General features: G+C 39.7%; 1 protein-coding gene across 13 annotated transcripts in view; it reads right to left on the bottom strand.

The window, feature by feature from the left end:
- PTK2 (protein tyrosine kinase 2) overlaps nucleotides 1–19,593 on the bottom strand; it is a 189,786-nt gene that overhangs the window by 105,717 nt on the left and 64,476 nt on the right. For all 13 annotated transcript variants that reach the window (XM_081012527.1, XM_081012516.1, XM_081012526.1 and 10 more), the window contains one exon: nucleotides 2,080–2,306. In XM_081012527.1, coding sequence (XP_080868653.1) covers nucleotides 2,080–2,274 — 195 coding nt within the window. In that variant the 5' untranslated portion in view covers nucleotides 2,275–2,306. The remainder of the gene's footprint in view (nucleotides 1–2,079; nucleotides 2,307–19,593) is intronic.

Below are 19,593 nucleotides of genomic sequence, written 5' to 3'. Positions count from 1 at the left end.
AGAAAATTCCACTTAATACCACAAAATGTATATATAAAACCAAAACAAACGAACAAAATGGAAAGAACAATTTATCTGGTGACTAAAACACAGGAGCCTTAGAAGAGTTCTCCTGTCATCATTCTCATTTCCGAAGGTATCCTTCCACTGCTGTTTGGCATGCAGGTGGCCTTATGAGATTAACTGATATAACTAATGAAGGGGAACCAAGTATCATCAAAACTGTCTCATTTCATTTTACCCTCAATGACTTGCCTATGTTGGGTTACATGCTCTGGTAATACTATGTCCCAATTTTTTTCGGTACCGTTCCTTCTTTGTGGGCACAGAAAGGGCATGCCACAGTCAGTAGCATTGCTAGTGATGCTCTATATTGAATTCCATGATCATTACCACTTCCAATCGAAAGTAGTGCCAATGTCAGGTCTAAATGGGGGATTTGGTTGCTAATTTTGCTTAATTCAAAAAATACCCCCTTTCCTATTTTTTTTAAGCTTTAGGGCAATCCTGCCACCCATTATTGCCTTATAAACATAGGCCCACTACTTGGTGGCCTGGTTTGCATGGCACCTTAAAGCACAGTTAAACTCAATTATGGCTTAAAGCAAAATTAGCAATATTGCATCATAACGCATGGGACTAAAATTGCAGGTGCTTTGCTCCTCCCCCACTCCTGCTACTGTCATGCTGCTGGGAGTTATGCAATGGTTTGGCTTAGCATTATGTCTGGATGTCCAGGACTGTGGTTTGCTTCTCTTCAAATAAATCTTGGTTTTGTTCTCGGCTTACAACTCAGGGTTTGTTTGGGGCAAACAAGCCACTGTCTCCTTTTCAAACATATTGCTAGGCCAAAGTACAGTTTGATCCAGGCCAGTTTAGCTGACTTATGACTATCCAGATGCTGCTGAACATTTCCAACCATGCTGACTGGGGCTAAAGGGAGTGGTACAGCAATCTGAAGTGGGTATGTAGGAACATTCTGTCATATTAGTAGTCTGAAGTGGTGCAGCCCAGACACAGTTTGAGCACCTCAATGAGAAGTAGGCATAATCTTTGTGTGATGCAAGCAAAATATCTAGTAGTGTAAGAAACAGAAGCTTTAGTACTCCCCTGGGATGCCTTGCCTGTTATGGCAATAATTATGAGCTGATTACCTGTAAAAGAGCTTCAAGTATCTAAAACAAGCTCACAGGATGGGCCACAATAATTTCAGAAATCAAAATTAAGTAAGTGCCTCATTTGCTTAGGTTCTCTTGGAGCTGTAAGTCTCAGATTTAAAAGCAAGGTTGAAAAATGTATCTTTCAAACTCATATTGCAAACACACAGCATTTTCTAAGTGAATTCCTTCAAGATGAAAAAAGCATTACATCTGAACTATGTAAATCCCTTCCTATTGCAGCATGAAACCAGAATGTGTGCTTTCTTTCAAGTGAACCAATGGCATATTTAAAATTCTGAGACAAAAAGGTCATTTGAAATGTAAAATGCTACTACCTGTGTTTGAAGTCTTTTCTGTTCTATCCTATTTTCTTTTAAGTTAGCCCAAGAGCAATGCTTTAGTTTTTGTGAAAAATAATGTATTTGTCTGCAAACAACTAAAAAAAAAATTGGCATACCATACCAATATTAGCATACCATGGCATACCATAAAGTCTTGGTTAGCCTGTTAAACCAAGAAAAATATTCTTTTTAAATATTATTTAATCATGTCAGTAGCTTAAAACAAAAAGATTGCAGGTGCAAATAAATATGAATAGCTGTAATGTGGTTCATGGGGATAAAAAAAAATTGAGCAAAGGCATTAAATAGGTCAGCTAAAGCTTCAAACCTAACCCCACTTACCTGGCAGTAACCCACATTGAATTCAACAGGATTTACTTCTGAGTAGACATATTCCTCAAGAAAATTTTAGAAATCAAAGCTTTGCCTGGAATGACTCACAGCATGTGCTGAATAAAGACCTTCAAGTAAACACTTCAACATCTGTGTCCCTCAGCCTCAAGTTATTCGCTTCACATTCTGAGAATGACCTTCAAAAAACCATCTCTAAAGAACTTCAAAATGTTAAATCAGCTTACCCAAACATCTGTAGCATCCCCGTGACGTATAATACTGGCCCATGTTGTTGGCTCACTGTTACTTTCAAAATAATGGAAAACCTTTAGGACTCGTTCCATTGCCCCAGGAGAACGCTCCATCCCAGAACTGAGGTGCGTCTTTGTGCTTGAGCTTGGCGTGTGATTCAAGTTTGGGTCTAGGTAAGCTGCTGCCATGGTTTTGCTAGATGCTAGGTATCTGTCATATTCTGAAATGGGAGGAAGGGAAAAAATAACATTTCAGACTTTTTAAGTGATACGTAAACAAATTCTACAGTTAGTCAATACCTTGGAATAATTGGTGTTCATTTTCCTAAGGAAAAGCACCTCCGAAAGACACAAACCATTAAAAATAATCTATTCAAATGTATAGAGGGGGAAATTCCCATTAAAAAGCATTTATCACCCTGTACAGTAAATTTTTTAGATCACTTGTATTTATAGATCACACTAGTATAAAAAAATCATCTTCCTATTGCCTCCAAAATGAAACTGGCCCCACAACAGGCTGTTAACCAGAAGGTTGGTGGTTCGAGCCCACCCAGGGACAGCTGTGGTCAGGATTCCAGGATTGCAGGGAGTTGGACGAGATGACCTTCAAGATCCCTTCCAATTCTACCATTCTATGAGTCTATATAAGTTTTCTTTGAGCATCCAACTGTTTGAGAAATGGGAGCTACAGAGCACAGGAATAAACAGCACAAAATAGTAAAGCAGCTCTGCCCCTTTCTAGTAGGAAGTTTATTCTTCTTTGTGTCCCACCCCTGCAATGGAAAATTGGCACATCATAATCAGTTTTTGGGCTTTTAAGGCCATTTGTTAGAGCAGGGGTAAAAGTGGTACCTCTGGATACGAATGGGATCCGTTCCGGAGCCCCATTTGCATCCAGAGTAGAACGCAACCCGCGTCTGTGGATCGTGATTCGCTGCTTCTGTGCAATGCACATTTTGAGCATCTGCGCATGCGCGAGCGGCGAAACCCGGAAGTAACGCATTCCGTTACTTCCAGGTCACCACGGAGCATAACCTGAAAACGCTCAACCTGAAGCATATTTAACCCAAGGTATGACTGTAATCAAATGCAATCTAGTTTGTAGAACTTTAGGAGCACCAAGATCCTGTAGACACTGCTGTTCAAACACTACACTAGGTATACAAAAGTGAATAGCTTTTCACCACTTATTTGCATTATTTCCTGCTCCCTTAGTCAAAATCCTGTTTGAAAAACTAGCTCTAACTTTCTAGCATCAGCATATTTCTAAAGTAGTCTTTTCACAGTCACCTTTACTGCAGTGAAGGTCTAAGTATGCTTGCAGAACTCTTTGCCTAAAAGCTACATCCAATGTAATACACTAGATTAATAGCCCATGCAGGGCTATATTACACTAGTATCACATTTTACAGCCTTCCAGGAAATGTTGGAACAGCAGCTGTAAACCCCAAAGTGACTTCAGAAGTGGAAGGCAATGATCATTACTAAGGCCTAATTCATATCAACTCTAAATGTTCTCAGTGGTGCCACTTCAAGCATAATTAAGACAGGATATGCTCATCCGAATATACAACCTTTGCCTTCTTCTGCTTGCGCCCTTTCCATGAGTCACATTTGGTGAAAGTGCTTGCTAAAATGCAATGCATTGTTAAGGCAAAATTTTCTTGCTAAGCCACCAGGACAGGAGGTAAGAGAGCACTGCAGAAACTTTGAGCCATCTAGTTTTGGGCCATAACAAACTAAGCAGTCCTGTGATTTGCATATAGCTCATCCTGTCTTTTCCCTGCAATAAGGTATACAAGTGTGCTACAACACATTTGGGAAATAACTACTTCTAAGAAAGAGTGAACACAAGCATGTCATATTTCTACTACGACAAAGTCTAGCTGCTCCAAGTAGAAGCAAAGAGGATGCTACACATGCACATTACCGAAGTCTTCTTCAACCGTGGGTCCCCAAATATTGTTGGACTGCAATGTCCATCTTCCCTGACCATTGTCTAAGCAGGCTGGGGATTATGCAAGTTGTAGGCCACACTTGGGGACCCAAGACTGAAGAAACAGTGTGTTACAACATGAGGTGTATGCAGTACAAGGAAGCAATTTGCCCCATCTTCACGGTTGTGAAATTAAATATTGCCAATATTTATTGTGCCATATTTTCAGATAACACAAGCAGGAAGGGATGGCGGAGGGGGTTAGAAATACCATATCCCTAGTTTTATTGTGGTTTTGTTAATTTATTAATCACCTTTCACATAAAGGCAATAATGAAATAAAATACCTAAAAATAGGCTTCAAAACAATTAAAAAACTAACCAAAGATAGTTTTTTTTAAAAAAAAAATACAAATATAAACACTCAAGGCAGAGACATATAATACAAAATAAAAACAATTTCCTCCCCAGCCAGTTGGGAAAGCCTCTCAAAACAAAAACATCTTAATTGTTTCTGGAAGCTACAAATAGTGGGTGCCTGTCTTATGTCAAAAGGAGATGCTAGTCCATGTTCTCGAAGCTACCAGCATGAGTTTGACCAAACTGCAGGAGGCAGTGGAAGATAGGAGTGCCTGGCGTGCTCAGGTCCATGGGGTCACGAAGGGTCGGACACGACTAAACGATTAAACAACAGCAGCCCAAAAAAAATAGAATAATAGAATTGTAGAGCTGGGAGGGATCCCAAGGTTCACCTAGTCCAACCCCCTGCAAAGCAGGAATCTTAATGAAGAGATCCTTGACAGAGGACCATCCAACTTCTGCTTAAAAACCTCCGAGGAAGAAGAGTCCACCACATTCCAAGGGAGTCTGGTCCACTGTTGAACAGTTCTTGCTGTCAGAAAATTCTTCCTGGTGTTTAGCTGCAATCTCCTTTCTTGTAATTTGAATCTGTTGGTTTGGGTCCCATCCTCTGAAGCAGGAGAAAACAAGTTTGCTCCATCTTCCATGAGACAGCCCTCTAGATATTGAAGATGGCTATCATATCTACACGCAGTCTCCTCTTTTCCCAGCTCCCTCAACCGTTCCTCATAAATGCTTGGTTTCCAGACCCTTTATCACCTTGGTCATTTTTCTCTGCACATGTTCCAGCTTGTCAATATCCTTCTTAAAGTGTAGTGAAGCCACATAGGTATTTTAGCAACTTTAAGGACAGTCTCTCCTGGAGAATGCAGTCACCAAATACCCTGGTATATATAATTTTAATAGAAGTCATATAAGAAATCACTAAAGAAACATATTGTACCAGGAAAACAACTTGCCACTCACATGCTTGTCCAGGGCATTAACAACTACACAGACCCCATGCCATTATGTACCACTTCCTCCCAGTACTGAAGTCAGTATTCTTACTTAACAGAATTTATATACTGCTTAATCACCAAAACCTCCAAGTGATTTACAGTACCATCTCAGGTGTCTGATCTAAACCTTAAAACTGGGACAGTCTCATGATGTTGATACTAGCCAGGGTAATGCAACCCAGTATGCTAGCACAGCAAAAATATCAAAATTCAGTTGCCTGAGTTCAGGGGAGATTCCTCTGATAGCCTACCTTCAAACTCCCCTTACTAGATCAAGATAATGTGGGAAACATTAATTTTCAAATAAAAATATAATAAATAAATCTATCTGTTCATCTTAGGTGAGCATGCAAGTAAAATATTATACTATTTATTAGAAATGGTTAGAGTTTTGAGACTGAAATATCCAGCAGAAAAACAAAGATTATCGATCCTGTGCTTGTATCTGATATGAAAAATTGGGTTAGGATCCCCTCCCCACTTGGTTCTTTCATTTCAAAACCAGAATCAACCTTCCATTTTCTGGGCAATTAACTGATATTAAGTGGGTGGTTGCTGTTGTGGGTGGCATTGTGGTCTAAACCACTGAGCCTAGGGCTTGCCGATCGGAAGGTTGGTGGTTTGAATCCCCTCGACGGGGTGAGCTCCTGCTGCGCTGTCCAGCTCCTGCCAACCTAGCAGTTCGAAAGCACATCAAAGTGCAAGTAGATAAATAGGTACCGCTCCGGCGGGAAGGTAAATGGCGTTTCCATGCGCTACTCTGGTTTCGGTGTTCCGTTGCACCAAAAGTGGCTTAGTCATGCTGGCCACATGACCCAGAAAAACTGTCTGCAGACAAACGTCGGCTCCTTCGGCCAGTAAAGCGAGATGAGTGCCGCAACCCCAGAGTCGTTTGCAACTGGACTTAACTGTCAGAGGTCCTTTACCTTTAAGTTATTTTTATTTATTTATCTTAGAAACTTCAGTCATGGCTCTTCTAACTTTTTCTAGCTGCTGCATGGAAATTCCATCCCCACCAAACATCCTTCAAATATTATTAATCTTTCTTTTATAAAAGTAAAGGGACCCCTGACCATTAGGTCCAGTCATGACCAACTCTGAGGTTGCGGCGCTCATCTCGCTTTATTGGCCGAAGGAGCCAGCGTACAGCTTCCAGGTCATTATCTACTTGCACTGGTGTGCTTTTGAACTACTAGGTTGGCAGAAAACTGGGACAAAGCAACAGGAGCTCACCCCATCTTGCAGATTCAAGCCACCGACCTTCCAATCAGCAAGCCCAAGCCGCTCAGTGGTTTAGACCACAGCGCCACCCGCTGATTGGATTCATGCATAAACATGTACTAATGATTTCACAGATAGCTAACACTTAACTCCTCAAATTGACAATCAATCAGCATATCTCCAACTGCAGAGGAATCTCACAGGCCAAGCATGGACAATTCTTTTTCACTGAGGTTAACCTAGTTTCTCCCATCATCTACAGAGCTATTCTAGCTGCTCCCCAAAGAGTTGGCACCAATTTCTATTTTCAGGTGATATTTGCTTCTAATCCTCCTCTGTTAAAGGATTAAGCACTTCTGATTTGTTAACAGTTTCTTTACCATTTCTTATAAGCCATCCATCTAAAAGTGATTCAGGTTTTCTTTTGATTTACATCTTCATACCGCCTTCTATGCATCTCATGTTGTGATAGCCTATTTCTGTTCTGATAGACAAAGCACCATTATAAGAACCACCCTGTGTTCAATCAATCAGCAGTGGCTGTGATCCAGAGAGGCGAATTATGGCTTGATAAGAAGAGAGGTGTGTTCGTGCACAGCAATGTCTAAAATCAAATGGATTGTCTAAATCCAGAAAAGTTTAAAATGTATAATTTGGGGGTTCAGTATGGAGAACTTTTGAAAAGTAATGAACAAAAATGCCAGTTTGTGTGCCCCAATGTGATGCACTTGAGACTTTAATTTCATTTTTATTTGAACTAATATATGCTGCTATGTAGTCATTACAAAGGAACACACCATGAGAAACATAAAACTTTACAAAACTATTGTACTGATTTCTGTGGATGGAAACTGGTGGGGATAGGATGGTGAAACTGCAGGCACACAGGTTCTAGCATCTAAACAGGTCAAAATTCCCATCAAGTCATGATGTCACACAATATTTTTGGTGGACATTCCCTTCTGTAGGATCTTGCAACACAGGAAATGGGTGTTTCCTGCCTCAGAGGCTGCAAACACAATATACATTTAAAGCACATTTTCCCAACAAAAGAATCCTGGGAACTGTAATTTGTTGGTGGGGGGGGATTTTAGCTCTGTGGGGCTAAACTACATTTTCCAGGATTCTTGAGAGTAGTGCTTTAAATGGACAGCACATACAATACTAGTTACTGAATTTTTCGTTCCCCTACTTACACTGGCTATCTATATCCAACCAATTTTCTTGCCTTGCCATGTCAGGATGACAAAAAATATCATTTGTGCGTTATCAAGGCTCTTGCAGAGGCAGAAAGTGGCCATCAATTAGACAGCATGCAAACTGACAAAAGCGATAGCTTAATAAATAAGGATACAAATTATTACCACCAGTGCCTATTTGTCACATCTATTTCCAAGTGGCTTTAGGAACTGCAGGAATAAATATGCATGCTCATTTTAAGAAGTGCTTCTCTGCATGCAAAAGGAAAAAGGTCATAGCCCTTGGAAACCTTGTAAGTGGAGACTGTTGTTGTTGATCCCCTTTGTTAAAGAACTTCACTACATTTTCAAGTTTAAAAAAACCCAAGCTGAAATCTTAACAGCTTATAATTAATATTTGAAAAGAAGATTTTAAACCTTTGAGAACTGGAAGAAAAATCAAACTATAGCTAGAGAAAACAAAAATTGGGGGATTAAAGTAACACTACTTTTTCATACACATATTTGAAGACATTCTCTGAAAGACAGCAAACAGATTGCTGATGTAACTTGGTAAAAATGCCTTTTTAAATCCAAACACACATCAGACACTTAAAATAGAGGCTTGTATTTCAATTTAACCTATTTATAATCTTAGATCTTCACTGATAATCACGCATGCATGCAACGTCAGTAAGCAGCAGAAAAATACACCATCACTCTGTACAGGAAAAACTCTGCCAAGTTTGAAGCATTACCACTGGCACAAGTGATGTTTCCTAGCACTTAAACCTGCATCCAGATTCTGAGTTCTAAATCTCCATTCAGCTGCTCAGCTTGCTTACTTTAATTAAGAAATAAAATTGCAAGTTTTTAGTGGTCTGGTTGCGGCCAGCCTATGATTTGGTCCATTGGAGCTATGCATCAACTTCACATACTCCTTTCTCCCAATCTGATTACTTAGAAACATAGGCAACTGCCTTATACTGAATCAGACCACTGGTCCATCTAGCTGAGTATGGTCAACCCTGATAGGAAAGCAGCTCTCCAAAAGTTTCAGGCAGTGGTAGTAACCAACCATGCCTAGAGAAAGCAGAAACTGAACCTGGGCGCTTCTGTAGGCAATGTAGATAGATGTTTTACCTCTGTGCTAGAGCCCTTTCCTTCATTTCATGATTTCTAATAACCAGTTGCTTGTCCGATTCAGATATTAATGCAAATAAGATATTAATGCAGAAAACTAGGAAGTACGACTAGGAATTACAGCAAACAGGTTTTGGCTGTGACATATGCACTGGGTGAGAGTCACACAATTTGTAGATATTTTACATTTGTATATTTACCTACATGGGCAAGACAAGACACATTAAGAACACACACACTGTAATGGAGAAACTGACATTAGAACCATACACCACACGCTTTAAAAATAGTCCACAGAGATGAACATGGTACAAAAAAATGCAACATTTCCTCCCCCCCCCCTTTGTTCACTTTTTAAAAATACTGAATTCTTCAGAGATATCAAAGAGCAAACCCTATTTGAACAGTAAACACAAAGGGTCAGTAGGTAAGTGCTTTCAATATACCATGTCTTACAAATAACAAGCAGAAAAACCTTCCAGTTAATCTATACAACATTTTCAAAAGCAAGCTGTTTTCAAGAGATAGGCAGGAGACAGAATTGGGATCCAAGATGACCTTAGCAGATTGAAGAACTGGCCCCAAAATAACACTATGAAACTTCAAGAAGGACAAACGTTGGTTTCTATGCTTCGTCAGAAAGCACCAGCTGAACAAATATAAGATGGGAGACGTTTGGTTTGTCTGTAGTACATGTAAAAGGAATGTAGGGGTCTTGGAGGACCACAAGCTTAACATGAGATAACAATGTGATGCAGCAGCAAAAAATGCTAATGCTATTCTAGGCTTCAACAACAGAAGTATAGTGTCCTGGTTAAGGAAAGTAATAGTTCTGCTCTATTCTGCTTTGGTTAAACCACACCTGGAGTACTATGACCAGTTCTGGGCACCACAATTTAAGAAGGATATTGACAAGCTGGAAAATGTACAAGCTGGGAAACCAAGATGATCAAGGGTCTGGAAACCAAGCCTTATAAGGAACGGTTGAAGGACTTGGGTGTGTTTAGCCTGAAAATGAGGAGAGATAATAGCCATCTTCAAATATGTAAAGGGCTCACATGGGAAATGGAACAAGCTTGTTTTCTCCTGCTCCAGAAGGTAGGACCTAAACCAATGGATTCAAGTTACAAGAAGGGAGATTCCAACTCAAGATCAAGAAGAACTTTCTGACAGTGAGAGCTGTTCAGCAGTGGAACGGACTCACATGGAAGGTGGTGGATTCTCCTTCAATTGGAGGTTTTTAAGCAAAAGTTTGATGGCAAAGTGCCATGGATGACTTAGCTGAGATTCCTGCATTGCAGGGGTTGGACAAGAGGACCCTCAAAATCTCTTCCAACTCTCCAATTATGTGATTCTACAATCATGCTATATTACTTCGCAAAGATCTAGCTTCACCAAGCATCCCACACAGTGCTTCCATCTAGGAGGACAATGCACCTTGGCCTTTCCCCTCTGATCAGAAATGTATGACTAAAGGATTGTCATTAATGAACACAGTCCCCACAGATCTATGGGGTCATTTCCAAATAGTGAGTTAGGAGACAACAAAGGAGAAACTATGACTAATAGTTTCTGAAAAGAACCACTAAGATAAGAGTGAATGATTCTGAAATGAGCTAGCTGTAAGAAACCACAGTCTACATAAGTTATTCACAGGCATGCTAATTCCTAACTCAGAGAAGGCTTCTATGCCTTTAATTCATTGTTAGCAATCAATTAAGGAAGTCTGGATTTCCTATCACAGTGGTGTCCCCTCTTACACAATCTGTCACAAACCATGAAATTTGGGGGCAGACAACAGGAACCTAGTTCTCCTTGAATCTCAACACATTTTACTTGAACACTCCTTGATTTTTTAAAATACTAAAAAAAATTCAGTGGTATGGGAATGGAAAGAGGTGTGACTCAGAAACGAATGATCGATTCACGCTTCTAAAGAAATGCATTTCTACAATGCTACTGCAACAAGACAAAAAAAAAAGATTTCAGAATCCTTCCCTAAAAGACAAAGATGTTCAGTCTTGACTTCTCAGAAAGTGCCCTGTAATAGCCTCATAATACAAGATTTCAAACAAATAACAACCTAAGAATGAGTTAAAATGATGGTCCATCATCAACACATGAGTAATGCCAACTATGATTGAAAGCCTCCCAAAAACCCATATAAATGCAAATAGATACCAAAAAACCCACTGAGAATTTTAAGAGGACACTGGAAAATCCAAAGCAGCACTATTGTACATATATGCACTATGGCTCCCTAAAACTGAAAAATCAAGTAATGGCACTACACTAGGAATCAGAAACCTGTGTTTCTAAACCACAATGAAGCCCTGAAAGCCCCAGCTAACACAGTGCTAAAAAGATTAATCAGCTAATGTTACTGAATGTACCCCAGAGCTTTCAAACACACGCACACAACACAAGCTAAAAGGCTGTCCTTAAAATAAAAAAGGCATTTCCATGCACTGTTATTTAGAGTTAAAAAGCTCAAAATAAACCATCTAACAACTGTGTTTACAGAGATGACTTGGCCTGACTAGCAGGTTTTATGGAGCTATATATAGGGAAGAAGAGATCCCACTGGATTTTTCAGGTCAGGACTTAACTCTAGTGTCAGGATCTCTGGAATCTCATTATTTAATAGTCCCTCCCCTGCTCAACCCAATCCTTTTCAAATGCTCCCCATTACAAATGCAATCAGACCATTTTTTATAATGTTACATAGGACATACGCTCTCTTCTCTCTCCAGTGTTCAGAACATTGCACTCTGGGGTTCACCAGTAATAATTCACCAAACAAGTAGAGGCAGACAATGGTGAGGGAATACCCGAAAGCTTATGCCAGTGGTTTTCAACCAGTGTGCCATGGCACCCTGGGTGCCTTGGATGACGGCCAGGGGTGCCACAGGCAACACTGCCCTCTGTCCCTCTTTCCTTCCCTCCCTCGTGATACCCTCTCATGTCTCTGCCTCCCAAAGGCTTGCACTGCTGTTTGTTGCAGCAGCCCTGACCACAAGCTCCCCAGCCCAGGCGAATGGTGCCAAGGTTGGCCAAGGAGGAGGCACCCTCTTTGATGTGGGGCGTTCAGAGACCAGGAGCTGTGGCAGTGGCTGCTAAGAGGACTCCCAAGGAGAGGAGAGAGGAGGTGAGAGAACACTACACAAGGGAGCGTGTTTGCAAAAGGGTGAGAGGCTGACAGCTCTGCAGGCAAGTGGTGATAAAACTGGGCTCCTGAGCCCCACAGGAGTGCCGCAGAAAGAATGTAGTTGGTCAAGTGAGCCGTGGACTCAAAAAGGTTGAAAACCTCTGGCTTATGCCAGAAGACATGTGCTAGTGTTAAAGGTACCAGGAGCTTTTGTTGCAACAGACTAGCCCAGCTACCCCTCTGGAAATCATTCAAATCCTGTTCTCATTCTGAAAAGTCCACCGTTACAGTAACCACCTTGAATTCCCATGCACTGATTTCAGGCAGAGACCCCAGTTGCCTCCAATCACTAAAGGGAAGTGCAAGGTTGCCTGCCATTTTACAACTCTTGAATAAAATTGGGAGAGCCTCACTGGTCATTAGCACACTTTTTCGTATACTCACACAACGTAATATAATAGAGAAGGAAAACACCCAGCAGGAATGCTTCTTAAAATGATACATTTTAAGTCAAATGTTAGAACTTCATCACTAGGGATGGCAATTTTGCACTTGCACCAAACAAACAGATATAATAAAGGAGATAAATAATGTTAATAAATATTGGCAAGTATCTAAGACACTACAGTTCAGTATTCAGACTGTATGCTCACACACAAAACAGATCGGCTTCAAACAGCTATCTTTTCCATACATGAGATAAATATAAGCATAGGGACGTGCTAAAAAGATGAATATTCTGCATGTGTCAAGGGGAAATGAGTTCTAAGGAGGGCTGTTCAGCAATCACTTGTATTAATTGCTAGGTACTGCTTGCTGGCCATATATTTGTTCATTCTGCACCACAATATCTAAATCAAGCAAGATCTAGGCATATACCTTTCCTCACATTATGTTTTGTTAAAGGGCAACAAAAATATTGCATCTATTGTTCTGTCACTGTTTTTGGTTTTTGGTTGTTGTTGTTTTTGCCTTAACTTTATATCCTGAACAACAATGAAATCCAGGGGATGAGGGGAAGTATATAAAGGCTGAATGAATGAAAGTCATTCAGTATCACAGAGTGCCATTTCATCAAAAGCAGCCAACTATGGTTTGCACTTGCCCAACAGATCAGGATTAAACCATCTGCTTGCTGGGCAAGCACAAAACATACTAGTTTCGCTAAAGTTAAGTAAAAATTATTTTGGATTTCTAGCTCATACCACCCTGCCTATGGCTCAGGGCGCACAACAGTTTTCACACACAACATAACCAAGATGAGAAAAGTAAAACATGCTATTTAAAACCTACTATTGCAATTGCCCAACACCTTTCAACCAGGCTAACTGAAATTTAACCTACACACAAGACCTTCAAGCAAAGTATATGGTCTCAGATTCAAGGAAATCTCTAGGAAAAAAAGGTTCCACAGGTGCAAAACAGCCACTAAAAACATCCACTTTGCATGTCATAAAGAAGTGTTTCTCAAACTTTTTCTTTGGACTACGCTTTGAGAATAAAAATTTGCTTGTGCCACACTGAATTTTTTATTGATAAGAAATACATTGGAAAACAAAAAGAAACAATTCCCCACAGTGTTTGATTTATAAACACAGAACACAGCTACTTTATGATACACACATCCAGAAAGTATAAAACAATGCAGCTGCGTAAGAACATTAACAATTCCCCAAATACAATTATAAATGAGCCTCTTACATATGTACCTTATGTATACAAACTCTATGAGAGGTGTGAGCTTGCTTTTGCTGGGTAATGTCATTTACAGTGGTACCTCTGGATATGAACGGGATCCGTTCCGGAGCCCCGTTCGCATCCAGAAGCAAACATAACTAGTGATGGCACGTCTGCGCACGCACGTGTCGCTTTTCGCCGCTTCTGCGCATGCGTGTGACGTCATTTTGAGCGTCGGCACATGCGCGAGCTGCGAAACCCAGAAGTAGTGCGCTCCGTTACTTCCGGGTTGCTGCGGAGTGCAACTCAAACAAGCTCAACATGATGTATATTCAACCCAATGTATGACTGCATATTAGGTTTAATTTGAGACAAACAAACATTCATCTCCTCATCAACACAAAGAAAACTCCCTTTTCTGATCTTTCATATTTGTCAGAGCTGAAAATCCCTGTGAATGTTACGACATGAAGAACTGTAGAAGAACTGCAATTCTGGGTCACAACTAGGATTGTCCTCAATATCACTTCATTCTTTTGCTCTCATTTTGAAAAGATATCTATCCATAATCTGCAAATAAAAATTATATTTATATTATACTATACTGCACTGAAATGTTTAAATGCTCCTTTGATTGTCCTTGAATCTTCCCACCCGCCAGACTTGCCATCCCTCCTGCCATACCAGTGTGGTGCACCACACCCTTTGAGAACCACTTAAAGGTAATAAGAGAGTGTAAGAGAGAAAGTTCTCCTTGAAGTATGTAAACCCCAAGCCTTTCTATTTGTCTCCTTTTCTGCTTCATCATCCTTCAACATCTAAACAAGTGGACTTGTGCTATCAATACTGGAAAATAACATCTGGGAAGCAACAATTTCAATAGTCCTCCTCACACATTATTCACCTAGATGGCATTCACGTGTATGAGAAGAAAGGATTAATGGTTGAATTAATTTAAATCACTAAAAGGGAAAAATAGAAGGCTGACCTTTTTAAAATAACATTCCCAGTTTCATAATTTATTTATCTCTTGCAGATACTGCGAGTTAGTAGAATATATGACTAGCTAAAGAGAAACTTTACATGTTTCTAGGAACATCAACCAAAACCTCTGGTCATACAGTCAACATGCCTTTCACACTACATAATTTATAATTGCTTAGAAGCAGAGAAGCATTGTGGAGTTCAATATTTTGCTCTGGCTATCTTTATACATATGCGGTTTTTTCTTTACAAGGCAGAAATGGTTTTCAGGAATTTCATAATAGCTTTTGCCATAAAAGATAATGTCAAATCATACATAAATGAAGAACATGTAATTCGTACACAAAGTTATCTAGCCCTGGGGTAGCCAATGTGGGTGCCTTCCAGATGTTCAAGACGACAACACACATCCTAACCAATGATCAGGGATGATGGAAGTTGAAGCCCATGGTGGAAATTGAGGGCACCATGTTGCCTATCCCTGATCTAACCAATGATTAAAATACTGTATAATTCAACCACACAAGCTTCACTTACAATATTGTTCTTATCCAATAATTAAGATGGGGTGGCTGACCATCAGATAGGACTAAAAAGCAGTAAATCCTAAAACAATTCAAAGATGCAGCCACATGGGAAAGGAAGAACAACAAGAGAGTTCTGAATATATAGGCTTTCATGTTCCCTTGTTGGCATGGCTACCTCTACAATTGTTCCCATGTTAGTCTGAAACCATTAAGTAGCATGGCAGCAAGTGCAAAGGCAGTCCATAGGGTTATATTTTTCCATACATGATTTTTGAACAGCATTTATTTTACACAGTTCCCATTAATTTCTGTGGGTATTATTGAGTCCTTTATGGATTGCACTTTGTGTTAGTATAATGGGTCTCTATCACCAAATCTGAGAAAAACAGCCTCTCATAAAGATGAATTTACAGTTCCTGAGCGGGCACCTGGCATTAACTTTTAGTTTGGACAAAACTGTCGCTTAGGTCTCAGAAGAACTGTAGCCTATAATTTGGAGGACAAGGAATGAGAAACTTTGTTGTTTTAAGGACAGCAGATGCTCACAAAACCTATTTTACATGCCATTGATAAGTTTAAACAACTATTGGGGATGTCCTTAGACAGGAGCTTTAATTGAGTAACAACTGGAGAATATTGTGAAAATAAAATGTAGGTTGGTCGTAATGCCATATGATAAACTCAGATGGGCCTCTGATGGCCTTGAGATTTATTACAAAATGTGTAATCCATTTATATAAGTAGCTACCTTTAGAATTTACCAAATGCTGTGTAAACCGAGACGGAACTGAAAGGATTTTGCCCATTATGCTTTCTGCCATTAATCTCCAGTTTTAATATAACAATTCTATTCGTTTGTTCTGTCAACTAGTTATTATTTTAGGCCCAAGAAGAAAAATATACAAAGCAGTTAAGAAATCTATTTTTATAAGTTCACAGGTACTTAAAACAACTTGCTCTATACCAGATTTATTGAAATCTTTTCCATTCTGCCTGACACATTTCTAAACCAAGCACTCAATGTAGTGAATATTCAAAGAATAATACATCAATAATTAAACAATTAAAAAAAAAAAAAAACACAGAAACAGCATGCAAATAGTTAACACCTGAATAACCTTAAAATACCAAGGGGTTTTTTTTTGGGGGGGGGGGGACTTCAATATCTGCCTCAAGGTTTTCATGAGTTTTAACAGAAGCTAAGGTGGTGCTCAGACGCTAAAGTATCTAATTCAGCCCCTACCAAAGATACCAAACTATCCTTGAGAAAGGTCAAATGGACAATAGTGACACCTAGGGCCATCCAGCTTTCTCTAAATACTCCCAGACAACAAGCAAAGAAGTCTGGACATGCAAAAACTTTATCTTATATTTATCCTGAAGATCTGTGCCTGAAAACTGAAGTTAGGTCAATAACTTCTGAACAATAACAAATATTTTTAAGTATTCTATTATAACACTAAGAGTCAATATTTTCAACCCTTGAAGCAAGCATTGCAATAGTACAGCTGTTCCAAGTGTGGTGACCTCCCTAAGGTGTTGAACTCCAAATCCCATCAGCCCCAGCCACCAAGACCAATGATCAGGGCTGATGAGTGTTGTAATCTATGAAGTTGGTGGCAACGGCCACAGTCCCTTGCAGTTCCCGCAACACTGGGCTGTCAAGCTGAATGATTCACTGACAAGTCTAAGCTATTGGTTACTCACTTCACTTTAAAACAGGGATAGGGAACTTGGAGGACCTCCAGTTTTGGTTTGACTCCAAATCCCATCAGTCCTAGCCAGCATACCCAATGGTCGGGGACAAAGGGAACTATTATCCAGAAACTACTGTACTGGGAAAGCAAAAGGTTCCCCATCACTGCCACTGAGGTTTACTGGTTGCACAGCAATAAAAACAGCTCAAGGTAAAGAAAAACTTACATATTTTCTGTTGCTACTTCTGTAGATGTAATTGTTGAAATATTCCATAGCTTAACACCTATTAAGTGAAAATTGGGTTGCCTTTTGTATTAACCCAAGAGCACTGGTGATTGGACTTTATGATGGGTGCAAGCAACAAACTGAAGGAAAAAGTATTTTGGGGTAGCAAGTGTGCTGATATTTTACAGTCCTGACCATCATTCCTCTGTATTTCTATCAATCTTGTACTCTTATGAAATCCTGTCCATATTGTACCTGGAAGCAACTCACTTGCTTTCATCCAGTGCCAACTACTCTGCACAGGGGGTTGCCCACAAGCAGTCTTTGCTTAGGACCCGAAATTGATGTCCAAACTATGTGGATTGATAGGCAGGGGATAGTTCATAGATTGCCCTGCCTTCCAGAGATGAACAAATTTAATGGCCTTTGAAAAAGTCCCTTTCAACCAAATGATTCTATAAAGCTGAAGACAAATGAGGCACACAGACTAGATGCAAGTAGGCACAATACTAAGAGATAAAGATAGATTGTTTCCCACTATAACAACAAGACTTCGACAAATGGAAGAAATTAGATGAGCAGACGGAGGCAAATGTAACTCTGTGAAAACCGCTTATTCTGATCACATTAATCCCACCAATACAAGCAGCACATCCCATCCAGCTGGCTTCATGGATTCTGTTCATTAGAAAAGATTACATGAAAAAGTGCACTTTTGCTTTTTAAAGACATTAGTTGTCTAAACATTAGAACAGAAACTGAGTTGCATGAACAGAGTGGGGAAACCCACACAACTGAATATAAAAGAAACTGAGCAATTTTTGCAATTTTTATATTGTAATTCTACAGTTTTGTTACATCACTTTCTTACATTCATCACAAGTTAAAATGAACAGTCATGATTTCAAATAATGCTTTTAAACCTAACATTATTTTAAAACATTCTCTCTCTATTTTTGTCTGCCACCTAATTAGGCTAATCTTATTCCACTTGCAAAATATCTCTTGCTATCTATCTTAGGACTGTTATAAAGCTGTAGGCCTTCCATGTCACACTATTTTTCTTCCATCTGTTCCCCTCTCATTTTGCTAGGAATCTAGCTGGCCTCACAAAGCTTTCTGCTTGCTTTTTTAACATATTAGTTGGTCAGTCTCCTCCATAATAGCTGCTTTTTTTGGCCTTCCCCCATTTCCCAAATTCCCAAATTCAATTTCTTGAAGCACTTCATCCTTTTTCTGCTTTACTGGGGGGCTGTGATCATCAGTATTAGTTTACAGGAATTTTGTACTAATCTTCCAACAACAAATGTATTGGTTCATGGCAAAAAAGAAGTTCATGACAGCCTTTATTCTTCCAAGCTTCCCCTGCTGAGCTTCCGCTGTATTAAAATACAGAATATTACTTTCCTAGCTTATCTTGCTTAGATACTGAACAGCTTGTTATAGACCCTACTTTTCAGCCTCAGTGTTTAAACTTGCACAGCTGCCTTTTTCACTTGTCCAAGGTATGTGCATGTGTGCAAGCCCATTCCTGTTTCCAGTGATTGATATTCCCTAGTCCTGCACCTCTACTCTGCCCATTGCTTCGTTCAAATGCACATGCAAATCCAGTAAGTTTTCCCATTTATTCTGAGGAACTAGAGCTCAATTCCTTTAAAAGCAAGCTCTTCCTAAACCATGGGGGTTCTCCCAAAAGAAGGGGGACCCTGTCCATTTAAATGCTCAGCATCTACACATATAAGACATCCACTACTACTATAATTCCAAACCAATGAGTGGCTCTTGTTCCACATTAGGAACTTGGCAGTTAATTGTTAATATTGATAGGTATTCCAAATAATGTTCAATTATCAAATGTTTGCTTGCTCAAAAACTTAGTGTGACAGCAGCTCAGGCAGAATGGCACCCATGCAGTTTCTCACTGGCCCCTTGAATACAGCCTAACACGGTGAAGCATGTTCAGCCCCTGAACATGAAAATATGCAAATCTTTTAAATATGCTTAAGAAATCCTGGCCAGAGCTGATGAAAGATATAGTCCAAAATATCAGGATAGCACCAGAAAACCAGAGAAGGGTGGCACAAAAGTGCAGCCCCCAGCAAAGACTTCCTACCAGTGAAAACTCATTAATGGTGCTAGGGAGGTTGGTTATGGCACTGGTCAACTTTTCTGAAATCCAACTGTTGCTCGACCCCTTGAATACATAAACAGATCAGGAGTGAATTATGGGGCTGTCACTCCAGGATAATGATTGTGTAAATTAGAGCATCAGAACCACATTGAAGCATTTACTTATTTTAATGGAAGCGGCAGGTGCCAAAATAACAGTGGGAAGAATGATGCACTTAGTCTACAATATTCTTATTTTGAAAGAATGTATTACCTTCAAGTCTGAGAACTAAATGAT

Source organism: Podarcis pityusensis, assembly GCF_964106645.2.
Source record: "Podarcis pityusensis genome assembly, chromosome: 7".
Lineage (NCBI taxonomy): Eukaryota > Metazoa > Chordata > Lepidosauria > Squamata > Lacertidae > Podarcis > Podarcis pityusensis.
This window is presented reverse-complemented; position numbering and strand designations above follow the sequence as displayed.